The sequence below is a fragment of the Gymnodraco acuticeps genome, unplaced genomic scaffold (genome assembly GCF_902827175.1).
Source record: "Gymnodraco acuticeps unplaced genomic scaffold, fGymAcu1.1, whole genome shotgun sequence".
Classification (NCBI taxonomy): Eukaryota; Metazoa; Chordata; class Actinopteri; order Perciformes; family Bathydraconidae; genus Gymnodraco; species Gymnodraco acuticeps.
Genome location: NW_022990238.1, coordinates 1747544 through 1764362, shown reverse-complemented (window position 1 = coordinate 1764362; position 16819 = coordinate 1747544). Strand labels below are relative to the sequence as shown.

At 40.2% G+C, this 16819-nt stretch overlaps 2 protein-coding genes across 2 annotated transcripts; one reads left to right on the top strand and one right to left on the bottom strand.

Moving 5' to 3' along the window:
• Nucleotides 1–3660: 3660 nt before the first annotated feature.
• LOC117548618 (lipid droplet assembly factor 1-like) lies at nt 3661–6622 on the top strand. Its single transcript, XM_034219985.1, has 5 exons — nt 3661–4690; nt 4830–4984; nt 5132–5300; nt 5402–5547; nt 5878–6622. Exons 2-5 carry the CDS (start codon nt 4883–4885, stop codon nt 5935–5937), a joined length of 477 nt encoding a protein of 158 aa, XP_034075876.1. The 5' UTR covers nt 3661–4690; nt 4830–4882; the 3' UTR covers nt 5938–6622.
• A 334-nt stretch (nt 6623–6956) lies between these two features.
• On the bottom strand, nt 6957–14040 carry kdelr2a (KDEL endoplasmic reticulum protein retention receptor 2a). The gene is made up of 5 exons (XM_034219984.1): nt 13747–14040; nt 12077–12177; nt 11817–11975; nt 10870–11122; nt 6957–8277 (listed from the first exon to the last, which is right to left on the bottom strand). Exons 1-5 carry the CDS (start codon nt 13835–13837, stop codon nt 8243–8245), a joined length of 639 nt encoding a protein of 212 aa, XP_034075875.1. The 5' UTR covers nt 13838–14040; the 3' UTR covers nt 6957–8242.
• Nucleotides 14041–16819: the final 2779 nt, after the last annotated feature.

Below are 16819 nucleotides of genomic sequence, written 5' to 3'. Positions count from 1 at the left end.
TCTAAGAATGCCATTTGGAATCAATTCTGCCAGCGAGGTGTTCCAGCACTCCATGGAACAGATTTTCGCCGGATACCCCTGTGAAATCATCGTTGATGATATCATTATTGCAGGTAAAGATGTTGCAGAGCACGACGCCAACCTGAGAAAAGTGCTTAACAGGGTCAGGGAGGTTAACTTAAGGCTTAACCCCCTCAAGTGCAAGTTCAGGCTAAGCCAAGTCGGCTATGTCGGCCATGTTTTCACCAGTGAAGGACTCAAAGCAGATCCTTCCAAAACAAGTGCTATTAGTGAGATGCCAGTGCCAGCAGACATCCCAGCCTTACAAAGATTCCTGGGGATGGTCAACTACCTTGGAAAGTTCATACCAAACTTCAGCCAGCTGTCAGCTCCACTACGGCTACTCACACATAAAGACACAGAATGGACATGGCATGAACAGCAGCAGAAAGCTTTTGAAGATTTAAAGAAACGCATGTCTTGCCCACCGGTGTTGCTATACTACGACGTTGACAAGCCAGTGACACTTACCTGTGACGCTTCACAGTACGGACTCGGTGCAGCGTGTTTGCAGGAAGGAAAACCTGTAGCGTATGCTTCGCGTACACTAACTGAAACAGAAACCAGATATGCTCAAATCGAAAAAGAGTTGTTGGCAGTGGTCTTTGCATGTTCAAAATTCAATGACTATATCTATGGTAAACCAGTCACTATTGAAACAGACCACCAGCCCCTCGTCACCATACTAAAAAAGCCCATACACACAGCACCTGCAAGACTACAAAGAATGATGCTACGACTACAAAAGTACGACATCACTCTTGTGTACAAATGTGGAAAGCAAATGTTCCTGGCTGACACTTTGTCGCGAGCTCCCCGCAGCTCCACAGTTCAGCAAGCTGAAGAAGAGGACAACTTCGACGTGATGACTGTTAACTACATATCTTCTTCTCGCTTAAAAGAGTTAGAGAGGCACACCGCTGAAGACATGACTCTGCAAACACTCAGCACCACTATCAGACACGGGTGGCCCGCTAAACAGCATAATCTTCCACATGCCATTAGACCGTATTTCCCTTTCAGAGACGAACTGATTGTTGAAAATGGAGTCATAATGAAGGGTCACAAAGCAGTTATTCCTCTGTCACTACAGAAAGAATACATCAGCATCATGCCCAGAGGACATCCTGGTGAAGTGGCTACAAAGCGGAGAGCACGTAGCATTGTTTTCTGGCCAACTATGACAGACAACATTCACACAGAAATACAGTCATGCTCTGTGTGCAACAGCACAAAACCACACCAGCAGAAAGAACCACTCCATCTGCATCCAGTTCCAGACCTGCCGTGGTCAACTGTAGCAACTGACATCTTTGAGTGGCACAATCAGCAATACTTAGTGCTAGTGGACTCATATTCAGGCTGGTATGAGATAGACATGCTTCGTGATATCACTGCAGCAACAGTCATTGCAAAGCTGAAAAGACATTTCTCAGTTCATGGAGCACCTCACACCCTCAAGTCAGACAATGGGAGGCAGTTTACTAGCCCGCGCTTTAAAGACTGCTTCACAGTGGGACTTCACTCATATTACCAGCAGCCCTGAGTATCCCCAGTCCAACGGCCTAGCTGAACGGGCTGTGCGCAGTGCTAAGCAGCTCATGGAGAAATCTCATAGAGATGGAACTGATGTTTTTCTCAACCTATTAAACATTACATGTCACTTGTTAGACGCTTTTATCCAAAGCGACTTACATACTCAATACTGTGGGCAATCCCCACAGGAGCAATTTGGGGTGAAGTGTCTTGCCCAGGGACACAACGACATGCTGACTGCAGTGGGGTTTGAACCTGTGACCTCCTGATCCGAATACCAACTCACAACCCACTGCACCACAGGCCTCCATCAGGAATGTGCCACGTGACGCACAATTAGGATCTCCTGCACAGAGACTGATGTCGAGACAAACACGTACAACACTCCCAGTCTCGGTGAAGCTGCTTGAGCCAGACATGCGCCATCCATAAGAGGTAAAAGCCCAGCTTCTAAACAAGAGGCTGTATCAAAAACAGTGCTATGATAAGTCAAGCCGACCACTACAACCTTTGATGGAAGGACAGGTTGTTAGGATGCAGACCCCACAAGGTTACAACAGGACTGGAATAATTCAAGAGATTTGCAAGGAACCCCGGTCATACGTCGTCCACTCAGACGGGAAGCTGTACAGAAGGAATCGTAGGCACATTCTGCCTGTAGCTGAGCCTGTCCCGTCACATACCTCCACAAGTGACACTGATCACACACACAGGACAGGACTTGAGTTCACAGATTGTAACACACAGGAATCACTGAACAGTGAACACATGAGGGCTGATGTTCCCACAGCTAAACTGCTGTCAGACACTCCTGAGAGTGTCTACAGGACACACTCAGGCCGTGCTATCAAGCCTAATCCCAAATACAGAGACTGAAGCTTTGTCATGTATGCATAAGCATACCACTCTGAGAACAATGTCTCTAAACTTAGTTCACACAGTTATACCATATTGAGGCTTAAAGTTTTGTTTCACAGTGCAAATGTATTCTATTTTAGTAATCTACTTTGTTACTGTAGTAATAATTACTGAGTTAATTGCTGCACTCCTTCTTTGAGATAGCCTCTGTGTTCATCAGTTACTAAATGCACACATAGTTTGATAATGTGCAAATTTGCAGCATTCTGTATGTTCTGTCATATGTGCTCAGTATAACAGTTTTGTTCACTACTGTAGGAAGAGCTAAAGAAAGGGGATGTAGAGTATTCGCATTTGGTCTCTTTGGTCCTTCTGCAGACACCGTACCGGATGTAGGGATCTACATGCGGCGTTCGAGTAGTGTTGTGATAACTGCCATGTGTATGTAATGTTGCTCCGTCACTATTAAGGTTATTAAACCAAGTTATATGATAAACATGACTCGTTTATGAGAACATCAAACACAAACCATCTAGGAAAGCTCCATTGGAAGCCATTTGGAAAAGGGCAGGCACTTTCAAGAATATATGGCTGGTGATTGGATCAATCTGTCAATCACCTTCTATCATGGGCCACTTCTGATTGGTTAACAATGGCTGGTACATGCGGAGCACAGCACTTCTGATTGGTGTGGATGACTGACACACAAGCACACACAAAAAAATCGCAGGCTTTGCGATTTGATAATCGCATCATTTCAAATCGCAATTTCGATTTAAAATCGATGAATCGTTCAGCCCTAGCCTACATACATACTTACACTGTTATATTTCATTATGTATTATCTGGTCATATTCTGTGTCCTATGGGTGTCTTGAAAGGCACTTATAAATAAAGTGTATTGAATATAATATTCATAACCTTTATTAGTGCACAATCACCTGAACTAAGAACTGTTGATTTTGTTACCTTAGAATGAGCCTTTGTGTGTACATACTGTAGATGTCAGGTCCACTCTGTTGCACCACCATGTTTGTAAAGAAGCTTTAACGGCAGAACACTGTTTCTGGAGGTTTTTTTTAAGTAACCTGAAAGCCATCGTACTTTACCAACACTCTTGTGAAACTGTCTTAATCCCAGCTGGTGCCTGCCAGTTGAATTTCATTACATTACTAAAGTTATGGTGAGGTTGGCCTCTGGTTAAGGGGAAGGTCCTGCATTGCATTACTGCAGTGTTGCACTTGGTGGCTCGTAACTGCTGTCTTGTAAAGGGACGGGTGAGCAAAGTAGTATTTACTTGGCAGCAACCACAATGCTAGATGGCGCACAACCCCACACACCCCTCCCTTGTGGAAAGAGCCGATAAATCCATCACAGTAACGATGCTTGGATAATAATACAATTACTAATAAATGTATCTATATATTTGTATCTAGAGCCACCATACTGCTAGGACGTTTCCACATGAGAAAATAACTCTTAATAATATCAATCATTATAATACAACGTGTTTGCTCCTCAAACAGTGTGTGAGAACTTACTTGCAACTTTTAAACTTGTAAAACTTCTCCTGCACCTCTGTCATGAAATACATCTCTGATAAGTCATTTGGCTTTGTGAGCTTTCAATGAATTCAATTATGTGTTTCAGTTTCTCAGAGTGACCACTTATGATTATAAATGGACTCAGGTCAAATAGTTTGGATGCTGTACCTCATAATAGTAATAACAATAATCGAAATAATAATATCAGTTTCAGTATTATTGAATCAATTACATATCATTTCCAAGTTTACAATAAATACATGCATAAATCACATTGACTGGTAAGTAGGCCTATTGCTCTTGTATTTACTTCTAATTTTGATATCAAGTTCAATTGTATGGTCCAATACTGATCTTGCCTACTTTAATTAGAATAAAACCAGATGTTTATGATATCTAGATCCTCACATTATATGATCTGTTGGAATATTAATTATGAAGCAGTTCTTCAGAAAAGTATTGCCCTCAGTCTAATGCTGTAACATTTGAGGTGAACAGCAGATGGCACCAGCAATACCAACACGCCTTTTAGAGTCCCTCCAGCAGAAATCCAGGAAGAGGAAGAAGGAGGAGGAAGAAGAAGAAGGGGTGGTTTTATAAAGGGTGTGTTGCTACTGAGTTGGAGACAACTTTAAGACACAGTTTCATAAGTTGTGAGCTGACAACCGGACCAGGTTAACTACATTATTCAGGTTAGTCACTTAACTTTGTTCTCAGTTTTCAGAAATGTAAAGTATTTAAAGGTTTTATGCTGTAGTTAACTAAAGTCTTCTATTTTATTAAAGTCACTGTTGTTTACTCTGATCCTTGATTGTTTTTTCATTGCACCAGCTGGCTGTCAGGCGGACTCAGTTTTCCTCAAGTCCTCAGTCTGGTGAAGGGAGATGGATCAGTGCAGCATCAAACGCAAAAGCAGAGTGGCTGAGTTTCAGCACTTGTTTGGGAGTTGGGCCAGCCTGCTGAGCCGCTTATATGATGACCCCAAGGTAAGATAACACTAAACACCTACATCTGTCAAAAAGAACGTTCTTTATTCTTTATGTTTGCTTTTCCGTCAGCAAATCCCAGGGGTCTGTGTTCATTTCCAGCTGAGTGAAAATGACAGCTGCATTTTGCTTTTATCTTTTTCCCAGGTAGCACAGATGATGAAAACAAGGATCGGGCAGTACCTGAACAGCCACCCTTTATTTGCTCTCACGGTGATGCTGTTTGGTGCCATGTCTGCAATTCCCGTTGGAATGTTCCTCTCTTTTGCTCTTGTGACCATTATCATGTCTGCAGTTGGTTTGGTTTTCTTTGAAGGTATGTCTGATCATGTCAATAACTGTCTTATGCAAGCTAAACTGTACTAATCTGACAGTACTTTTTATTAACCAAACTCAACTTATTTCTCTCTTTGTCAGCGTTCCTGTTGTTTGTAGGAGGGACGACTCTGCTGTGTGTGCTCTCTGGCATCGCCCTCTTCTCTGTCATGGTTTCATTCATCTTTAATGCGCTTTATTTCACCATCTCCAACATCCTCAGCCGCTATAACCCACATCTGACAAAGGTAATGTACTGATGTGTGGAGTGTGTTTTGAACAAAAGAAGAACAAACACAACATTTTATTATATCACCATTTCATCCATAATTGGCCTTTTTCTTGGTAAGTTCGGCCTTAAAGATAAAATACAGCAGCCTACACAACCTGTTGAGCATTTCATTCAAAGCTTTATGCAACGCTTCTGTTAAATGTGGTTGTGGTGATACAATACAATCATTTCAGTTTCATAATCCTATCTTCTAAAATTCCCATTTAAGTGTCCTGACATTTATATTATTAACTGTGAAATTGTTCCCACGGTGTATTTATTCTCTCTTGTCCTTTATTCCTATCAGCAACATGATGTCCAGGAGAAGGAGAGTGAGAGTGAAATTTCAAAAACGAAGGAAATGTAAAAGCCTGATTATTCTTCTCTCTCAATTGTCAACTGTATGTGGAAAGGTTTAAAATTGCTTTGTGAACTGGCACCATAAATGAGCACTACTGAAGCTTGGTGGTTTGGATTGAGACCCTTGAATGTGCTGTATGTAACAGATTGTGTAAGCACAAAGACTCCCTGATGGTCACTGTAAGTCTAAAGCCTAAAGATTATTAGTACATTGTACTATGTGTCATTATCTCTATGTTTACATGTTATATAAGTATAACATATCACAGCCAAACTATGTAATAACTAATATTGCTTTATTAGTCCTAATACACACAGAATATTTATTCAGTTTTAGAAATGCTTGTGTATGTAATGTATGTCTGCAGCTATCTGATGCACATGTTACTTGTTTGCTGTTACCTTTAAAAGAGCTCGATGTTGCACATTTGTGATGAAGCTTTGAATAAATGCACATCATGATAAACAAGTGTGTTCTTCTTCTGACAATTCTTGGCTTTAAAATATGATTCAACATTCAAAGAGTTATTGTCATAACAGATATGTTATGTAATGTATGAACAACTTAGATTGCCGGTTCCTCAACAGTGAACTTACATGGTGACATATATAATTAACTTAATGGATTAAAAACAATGTATTATTGGCGATAGATGATCTGCTGAAAATAAAGTCTGGTGTACGGCACACAACAATTGCTTCTGAATTTATTTATGGATGTGGTTTTTCTTAATGAGAGAATATCCTGATCTACTACAAGGAACTTGAGATGAGTAATAATGGTGTATCCTCAGCATGTATTTTTGTTGCAAAGATCTTTATTGGAATGAACTGTGCCTACTAAACATTATGAAACGTCATATTTTAGTATTTCTCCCACCTACACCTGCCACATTTTCAAAGATATATGATGGCTATGATGTGTTTACATTAAAAGGCACTACTACTGGCCCAAAACTCAATAGTGTAAGTGTGCTTATAATCTTTGCTTGAATGATTTTAAGAAGTCAAACAGCGACACTGGAAGGTGATTCTCAGAAGATCTTTAATGGAGGTGATATCATGCACAAAAAAATAAAAAAATAAAAGAAGACAAAGTTGGGAATTACTCATTTGAAAAGTTAAACAAGAGGCGTTTTTATAGAAATGCACCCATTGAACACAGTGATCCCCCTACTCGACAACAGACTGTTCATTTGTTCACTCTCCAGACGTACCGTTAACAATTGAAATGTCACAACCAGTCAAAGGGCTGAACGATTCTCAGTCAATTATCATTATTCAGCTATATTGCTTTACTCTTGACTTCATTGATTATGACCTTGAGAAAAACGACAAGTCACTGTTGGAAGGTGTTCAATAGTTTGTTTCTGGGTGCAATGCTGGCAGAAACTAAATGTGTGCTCTATCCACATCCAAAATGTGATGTAGCATTGTTTAGATTTGATGAAATGTATATTAAAGCTGAAGAACAATTGATGCATTTTTTGTCTATTAAACAGCAAGCTGAAGAAAGAAGATCAATAAATACACGAAAGATTTAATTCCAAAATAGCCATCATTCAAAAATACTGACATGTTCGTCCCAAAGAAGTTTTATATTTCATTGGTTACCTAAACTTAAGTTGAAACTATAAATCCTGTAATGTTAACCGGTTACAAAATGTTTCAGATTTAAAGACAATTGTTAAAACAGAGTTTTATACAATTTTAGAAATCAATGTTTTTACAAAATGCAAGTTTGTGTTTGTGGCGAAACTGTTGCTGTTGGCATCTTAAATATTTCCATGAGAAGATACAGTATTATAGTATATGCAGACAAAGAAAATCCAAAAGTAAAAAAAGAAAAATATGTGAGAAAGTGGACATAATCCTCATCAGGCACTCCGATACATTACCTCTTCATCTCACTCTTTAATAAGACTGTACATTTGTGCATTTCATTACCAATTCAAACAAGGTACTTTTCAGAGTCGACCCTATTTGTGACATTATAAAAAAAACAAGCGTATACACCTCACATGTAAAAAAAAAAAAAAAGAAGCCTTTTCTCCTAATTGAACAGCAATGAAAATAAGTATAAGGCAAGATGCTGAACACAGAAATCCAAACGTTGACTGTGTATGATTTTTGTTCAGCTCCGCTGTTTGTTGGCATTTACCCTATCAGCAATCATCAAGAAGACTAGTGTTTTCCCCCCAAATAGTTGGCTCTTTGTCTCAGGCATTTTTCGCTGTAGGTCATGAGATGACATGATGTCATCTCCACACCCCCCTGAGTCTGCTGGGAGTCTCCATCTCCTTCCTTACGTTTTATGCCGGCAGGCTCAGCTTCTTGCCTTTCAGTACTGGGGGACGAGAGAGAAAGAAACAGTCAGAAACCATCAGTGCCAGTGGTTGTTCATGCTGCCATAGCTAATCAAGTTTACATTTTTAAGAAGCTTTCAAATGGGAGTTCATCGATTTGTGTTCAGAAGTGACCACAAGTGGTTGGCCCTTTTGAAGCAGCCATTTCCACGAGGCTGACTACAAAATGATTGAACTAGAAACTAAAAAGAACCTTGTGAACTCATCCCTGTAACCGTGTCCAACCCATCTGAAGAACTGGGAAAATTAGGCAATTCAGACTATGACATATTTTAAATAAAACAATGGCTTGTGTGAGACCAAATATTCACACAGATAATCAAACACAGACAGCTGTCCTCCCTAATTTACCGCTGTGTTGTAACTTTAGTTTTTTTACATCAACTCGTTTATACTAGGGCTGTCAGTCGATTAAAATATTTAATCGCATGATTGTCCATAGTTAATCGCAAATTAATCGCACATTTTTGATCTGTTCTAAATGTACCTTAGAGGAATATTTTTCAAGTTTTTAATACTCTTATCAACATATGAGTGGACAAATATGCTTTATGCTAATGTTTATTATAATTTGAACAATGACAAATATCTTCATGAATATTAAACACAACAACCTCTGAACATTTAAAATATTCGCCTCAATTCAACCTGGAACCTCTCATACAATAATACAATACAAAGTGTGTGTGTGTGTGTGTGTGTGTGTGTGTGTGTGTGTGTGTGTGTGTGATGGATCGTTGGAGCTATGTGCAACTCAAGGCATGCTCGAACCGGAGCTGCCTGGACGCTGCAATCATGTTGCGCACTATCCGTGCTGAGTGTGCTGACTTTTCGTACAATGTCCCACTGTCTGGCTGCCTGCATAAAGTCAAGTGCTCGGCGCAGTTGTGGCGAAATGTCGCTCCTCTGTTTTCATTTCAACAGCTCCTTATAGCCGTTAGCGCAGCTAGCTAGCACCAGATGCTAACAACAACAATGCACGTAAGGTCTCTCTCTCGCTCGCTCGGGCCACACATGCACACACCCTCCCGGTCCTCCCAATAGCCAGTCGGTGCCTGCCGGTGAGCGTGGAAGTGTGGTCTGCCACAAGCGGGCGGCAGGAGCGGGGCTGTCAGCATCAGCTTGTAGATGGTATTTTAAACTCGATGCGCTCTGAAACTACGGGCCGGCCGAGGAAAAAAAAATACACATGCGTTAATCGCGTTAAAATAATTAGTGGCGTTATTAACGCGTTAACTTGACAGCCCTAGTTTATACATAACATTTCTGGGCCATCTGAATGTACTAACTAAATACTTTTTTGGGGATCAGGCGGAACATTTCCGTAGAAACTAGTGGACTACTTAAAGTTTCCCCTGAGCCCATCTAAGGAGGCTCGCCCCCCACTTTGATAAAACCCAAATGTAGAGGATGTACTTCTTGTGGCAGCTAAAAAAGTTTAACTTGACAAAGTCAATGATGGGGCACTTCTAGACTGCCATCAAGTCCATCCTAACCCTCTCCATCACCATCTGGTATGCTGCTGCCACAGTGAAGGGCAGACTGCAGCACATCACCGCTCTGTGAGACAGTGATTGGTTCAATTTGCTGTCCCTCAGCAACCTGAGACAGGCGTGAAGGATTGTCAGTCGGACCTCTCCAAGCCCAGACAAAAACCTTGAACCTTGTACATTATCTCTTCACTTTGAATATTTGAACATCTTGAAAAAGGTTCTAGACAGCCCCCCTTTCTAAAAATGTTTTACTGCAATTTATCATTTAATCTGGTTTACTTTGCCTGTGTTTTTAATTCCTCTACAGAAGTTATTTTATGTAGAGTATGCACCATCACAAAGGCAAATTCCTTGTAAGTGAAAACGTACTTAAGTTAATAAACCTTATTGATATTCTGGTGTTGGCTCTCAGAAAACTACTGTTTTGAAGCTACTGTAAGGAAATAAATGGCTAAAGTAACTGAAACACTGTCCAAGTTTTCTGAATGGTATTGTTCCAAAACAAACTAGTGTGAATAGCTGCAGTTTTGGAAGCACTTTGATAAGATTGTGAACGAAAGGTCTTGAGCTGTCTTAACTCTATGTATTTGTCTCCAAGGCGACTGTAAGAAATACTTGATCAAATCGTGAGAATAATTCATTCTGAAGGCAAACCGATGCTAATGTGAGGTCTCAGCAGTCGGAGTAAGCCAAATCAAGAGCATGTTTACAAATCAAGCGTCTCTTTAGCACAAAATCCCCTTTATGTATTAGTCGGAATGTGTTTCCTTGGTAAGCTACCGAGACTGGTGAACTGGTGAAGAGCAATACAAAGAGGGGATTTTGTGGTAAAAGGACCATTTCATTTAGAAAATGAGGTTTTTCAGGGAACGAGGACTGTGGATCTCTCACATCTCAGTCACACTAGGAAGAGATTGCGTCAGTGCCAGAGGAATGTGGAGTAATAATTATCCAACAACACATGATTATCTAAACTCTTTTAACAAACATATAGACATATTTTTATTCCTGATAACCACGCTCTTATTTCCTTAGTTAATCCATCTAATGCCATAATCGGAAACCAGCAAGAAAACCCACCTTTGGTGACATAAAGGTAGAAGAAGTCACAGTAGAGAACAGTCTGGACCAATCCGGCCACGATGGCGATCAAGTCAAAGAAGCCTTCGAAGTAGAAACGCCAGACCCAGTTGAAGAGATAGAGAGCCCGATACATGCCGAGGCAGAACAGGTAGTGGGTGGTGATGGTCTCCGCCTCGCCAGTCTTGCTGATCATGAAGAGCTGAGGCAGGATAGCCACCGACTCCAGGTAGATGGAGAACGTCCACAAGATCTGATGACAGAAACATTTACATGGTCAGGAATTAGGGATGCCACCATTGTGAAGTTCAACATTGATACCAAAATAAATGCTTACAGATTTTTTCCAATAGTCTATGTATTTTCTTTATTGTTATTTATTCCCATTTTGTGCTAGGGAAACAATGCAATATTTAAAATAACAACTTAGCTGTTTCAAAAGTCACCTGAACTTTTGAAAGAACATCCAAAACCTTCATCTGGTTGTAACTTATATATATCAATATTCCAATTACTTGTATATCGACTATTCTGCACAATTTCTATTATATTCTATATTATTTTATTTACTTGCACTATTATCCGTTTTATTGTGTTGCACTGTGGGAGGAGCCTGTGACCTAAGAATTCCATTGTCTTAACTACTATAGCTATGTACGTATGACAATAAAAGCCTTGAACCCTTTATTACACTTGCTTTGATTGAACACAATTCCAACATTTATTAAAACCTCCTTTCAGAACTTTAACAAAGCCTTTTAGCCTGCTAGAGAATGACCTACTCAATGAAAAGTTAAAATCAGTGAATCCCAAGAGGTATACCATTTTTTTATATGAAAATCATACAACAATAAGTTCAGACTTTTACAGGCATTTACAGCAGGATATCAGTTCCTTTTCAAGTCATCCTATCACGCAAAGACTACAGTAGAGGAGATTAAACCCACCTCCAGAGGAGAGAAGGTGTGGTTGATGAGAACAGCGAGACCCCCGACGGGAACAACCAGGAACTCCACTCTGAAACTGTCATGGTTGCCATCGTAGGTGGCCCTGAACTTCGCATAGATCAGGTAGACTGTCGCATATGCACATCCGATGTAGATTACCTGGTGAACAATGAAGAACAGTTGGTCAGTGAAAGTAACGGGGAGAAATGTGTGACATGTTTGAAGAGCTGCTGGCCAGAGCTGAAAAGTGATTGCCTTACCTTCATGCTGGTGTTATAGAGGGAGATGAAGGAGGTGAGCAGATCCAGGTAGCGCGCGGTGAACACGATAGCAAACAGGATTTGGCTTTTTCCAGAGATACCTTCAAAATAAATATGAATCAGATTAAACCTTTATGTTTAGCACAGCCATCAGCAACAGCTTGACAAGTAGTTTGGATTAAACATGATTCATAAAATGCTTTTCTTAGTTGAACGGTGACATCTAGTGGAAATATAATGTAGCAACCCAAGTCCTTCCTTACACGTTTGTATAGGCATATTTAAAGCAAGTGCTTGTATAGAGTTCCTTATTTACAGTCAATCTTAATGACTAAATAATGCTATCTTTTGGAAAATGCAGAAACAAATGAAATCTCAGGTTGGCAGGTATGAGAGCAACTCAGGTACATGGATTTGGGTTCTTTAACTTACACAGCAGGGTACATTAGCCCTCACAGTGTACTGTGAGAAAATACTAGAAAAGTGTGTACATTTGTCTCTTTGTATGCATCTTTGACTCTCTGAGCTGATCACAGCCAAACAATAACTCTTAAAACAATCGTGTAGTATCAAGGACCATTACAGAGTTGAAAATCCCTTACAAATCTTTCTCTGACTTTAACATGGTTAAACATTATAATATTTTATGTTGCAAATAAGCTTCAAGTGCTGTAAGATGCATACAGATCCACACAGGGTGGTAAGTTGGTTTGCACTGTTTGTCACCTTAAACAAAAAGGGCCTTGGTTCAAACCTGGTGGCTTTACTATGAAGAGTTGTTTTATTATTTGCATCCGAATGAGTTTCCTCAAAGTCTCCTTTCTTCTTCTTTCTGTGTGAGTGGCATACAGCATGCAGCCAAATGGGCTCTTTAGTTGTTCCATTATTATATGATATTATTAAATCATTATTTATGATGCAGGGAATTATAATGCATTTAATATCTGTAGCTTGCAACAACATAACTAATGCTTTAATTTTTTTCAGATAGTCTACATTTTTGTAAAAATAAAATCACAAATAAACTTCTATATAGATTTTTAAAAGATGAAAAGCACTGACTGAACAGCAATGTGTGCAGCTACAGTTCTTGAGTAAATGTACTACTACCCCCACCTGGTAATATTAAGTAAAATCGTATTTGAAGATACAACTGTGATATCTTACCCTGCCTAGACTATACATAAACACTACAAACTCTGAGTAGTGACCATGATTGTGACCACCTGACATAACCTCCAGAACGCCACGTCAGATGCCAGACTAGAAGAATCGAGCACCAAACTTCAAATTAACCGAGCAGGAGTAATGGATGTGTGATGTTTAGACAACATCAGTAGAGAAAGCTAAACAGACTAGTGAAATTGAAGAAATATCCCCCAAAAAACAAGCTAAACGCTGTATTACTTTGATCCTTCATTTACTAAACAGCAGACATTTTAGTGACTACCTAAGCCCAGTTAAGTTTAGCCCATTGACTGCTAACGATGTTAGCCGTAGACTCAAATGAATGGGTTGTAAACGTAAGCATATGTAGCTAACGTTAGCTAGCTTGGAGCTTACAGGGCAAGAAGAGAGAAAGCTACTTGTTTCAGTCATTCAAAGAAAGGCAAGGGCAATCAGGGGAAAACATTGAAGCATATGTTATACAATATATATATATATCTTACCTGCACACGACCTGCTTTTCCATATTTTGAGTAGCAGGATGATGATAGCAGCCAGATGAGAGAGGTCCCCTGTCAGTCTGAAGATGTTCATGGTTGCAGAATGAATTAACAGACTCCAGCAAACACAGATGTCCCCTTGTATCCTTTGTAGTAGGTTTTTTAACCTAGTGCGGTCGTGTGTGGAAGCTTCTCCTCCAGAATGTGGCAGCAAACCGGGCTGAGGGCTTCAGACGATTGAAAATATGGCGAGAGTGCAGGTCGACGTGGAAGGGGGCGTGAACAAACCCAACAAAGAGATTTGGATTGGACTAAAATATGACTGACCCCACCTACAGATAGCTGGACCCAAAGTGGGTGCAAACTTCAGTCCTGTGTAGGCGAGGAGCGGCTATAGTTGTGGTTATCACTACAGAAAGTGCACTATTTGAACCATTGTATCTGTTTTATGGTGTTGCACTGTTGGAGGAGCCTGTGACCTAACATTTTCATTGATATATCTACACTGTAGCTACACTGAACAAAAATATAAACGCAACACTTTTGTTTTTGCTCCCATTTTTCATGAGATGAACTCAAAGATCTAAAACATTTTCTATATACACAAAATAACCATTTCTCTCAAATATTGTTCACAAATCTGAAAAAATCTGTGATAGTGAGCACTTCTCCTTTGCCGAGATAATCCATCCCACCTCCAGTGTTGGGAAAGTTCACTTTCTACATGAACTAGTTCAGTTCACAGTTCACAAATTTTAAAATGAACTAGTTCAGTTCACACATTTTAAAATGAACTAGTTCAGTTCATAGTTCATAATTCAACATTTTTAACTAAAGTTCATGGTTTCAAAAATGAACTAATTTATAGTTTATAGTTATTTTTTCAATACGTTGCTGCGAGCTATTATTTGTCAAAATGATTGCCACAACCCATATAGAACCACAGACAGCAATCAGAATACTGGCATTTCCATAACGCTTTGCTGCCGCCCATTCAGTCCACACTAGTAGCAGCTGCAGCTTTCATCTCTACAGTATATTTTCAAAAACATGAGGAAAAACGTGCTGCTTGAATGGTCTTTATTAAGTATAATAATCTAAATATACTTAAAGTCCCAAAAGTGAAAGTAGTCATTGTGCAAACATATAACATATAAATATGTGCCGACATAACTCTGTACTAACACAACACGAGGTAGGAACCAGGCTGAGGTATGAAACTAAGGTTACAGGCAAACGTTAGATTTTTTCCGTCTGAGTCAGTACTGACTTTAACGTAAAACTCTTTTAAATGCTCATACGCCGACGCCGTAGAGTCTGACTCTGAGCGCGTGCTGCTGCAGCTGCTCTCGGCTTCGTCCATACCAGAGCCCTAGAGAGATAGGGCTCTGGTCCATACTAATTCATTCAATGCTCGCCGGTTCCGCGGTTCCAAATTGTTTGTTGTGAGGAGTCTGATGATGACGTATATTTTAGTGCGACAGCCAGGGGTGACAGGCGCGTACGCGTCACAGGCAGCTTGCTGTTGCCAGATTGGGTGGTTTTCCGCATTATTTTGAAGCCTGTTTACGGTGTGTTTTAACTGGGGTTTCAGCTGAAAGGCATATGAAATCTGGCACCCTTTTGAACGCCGTTATAATACAGTGCTGAGAATGAACGCACTTTTGAACGCCGTTATACAGCGCTGAGAATGAACGCGTTCTCAATTACGTTCATCTAGCGGAAATACAGTACGTTCAGTTCACGTTCACCCAAAATATGAACGATCGTTCATTGAACGCGTTCAGGTACATCACTGCCCACCTCACAGGTGTGGCATATCAAGATGCTGATTAGACAGCATGATTATTGCACAGGTGTGCCTTAGGCTAGCCACAATAAAAGGCCACTCTGAAACATGCAGTTTTGCTTTATTAGGGGGTCTGGGGGGGTCCGAAAACCAGTCAGTATCTGGTGTGAGGGGTAGGGGTAGGGTTAGGGTAATGTTGTGAATCGAGTGGCCCATGGTGGTGGTGGGGTTATGGTATGGGCAGGCGTATGTTATGGACGACGCACACAGGTGCATTTTATTGATGGCATTGTGAATGCACAGAGATACCGTGACGAGATCCTGAGGCCCATTGTTGTGCCATTCATCCACGACCATCACCTCATGTTGCAGCATGTTGCAAGGATCTGTACACAATTCCTGGAGGCTGAAAACATCCCAGTTCTTGCATGGCCAGCATACTCACCGGACATGTCACCCATTGAGCATGTTTGGGATGCTCTGGATCGGCGTATACGACAGCGTGTTCCAGTTCCTGCCAATATCCAGCAACTTCGCACAGCCATTGAAGAGTAGTGGACCAACATTCCACAGGCCACAATCAACAACCTGATCAACTCTATGCCAAGGAGATGTGTTACACTGCGTGAGGCAAATGGTGGTCACACCAGATACTGACTGGTTTTCGGACCCCCCCAGAACCCCCCAATAAAGCAAAACTGCATGTTTCAGAGTGGCCTTTTATTGTGGCCAGCCTAAGGCACACCTGTGCAATAATCATGCTGTCTAATCAGCATCTTGATATGCCACATCTGTGAGGTGGGATGGATCATCTCGGCAAAGGAGAAGTGCTCACTATCACAGATTTTTTCAGATTTGTGAACAATATTTGAGAGAAATGGTTATTTTGTGTGTATAGAAAATGTTTTAGATCTTTGAGTTCATCTCATGAAAAATGGGAGCAAAAACAAAAGTGTTGCGTTTATGTACACATGACAGTAAAAGCTTTGAATCTTGAATCTTGGCCTAGTTTAATGCAGTGTTGGAAAGGAACTAAGTTAAAGTACTCAAGTACTGTAATTGAGTACATTATGAGGTACAAAACTACTTGAGTATTGTCATTTTATGCTACTTCATACTTCTACTCCATTACCATTTTGAAGCATATATTGTAGGCTACTTTTTATTTATTTGACAAGATGAGTTTGTTATTTTCGAAGGTTCATTTAATTAATAACTACAATTAAATAGACTAATGAAATGTAATGTACTATTATGGATGACGATACCTGACATTATAAAAAGTAA

What these genes read in the sequence shown, in the direction of transcription:
- LOC117548618 (XM_034219985.1), top strand. Translation starts at nt 4,883, where the DNA reads ATGGATCAGTGCAGCATCAAACGCAAAAGCAGAGTGGCTGAGTTTCAG. An exon ending in GCTTATATGATGACCCCAAG is followed by an intron (nt 4,985 to 5,131) that starts GTAAGATAACAC and finishes TCTTTTTCCCAG; the next exon opens with GTAGCACAGATGATGAAAAC. An exon ending in ATAACCCACATCTGACAAAG is followed by an intron (nt 5,548 to 5,877) that starts GTAATGTACTGA and finishes TATTCCTATCAG; the next exon opens with CAACATGATGTCCAGGAGAA.
- kdelr2a (XM_034219984.1), bottom strand. Translation starts at nt 13,837, where the DNA reads ATGAACATCTTCAGACTGACAGGGGACCTCTCTCATCTGGCTGCTATC. An exon ending in GAAAAGCAGGTCGTGTGCAG is followed by an intron (nt 12,178 to 13,746) that starts GTAAGATATATA and finishes TTTATTTTGAAG; the next exon opens with GTATCTCTGGAAAAAGCCAA. An exon ending in TCTATAACACCAGCATGAAG is followed by an intron (nt 11,976 to 12,076) that starts GTAAGGCAATCA and finishes ATTGTTCACCAG; the next exon opens with GTAATCTACATCGGATGTGC.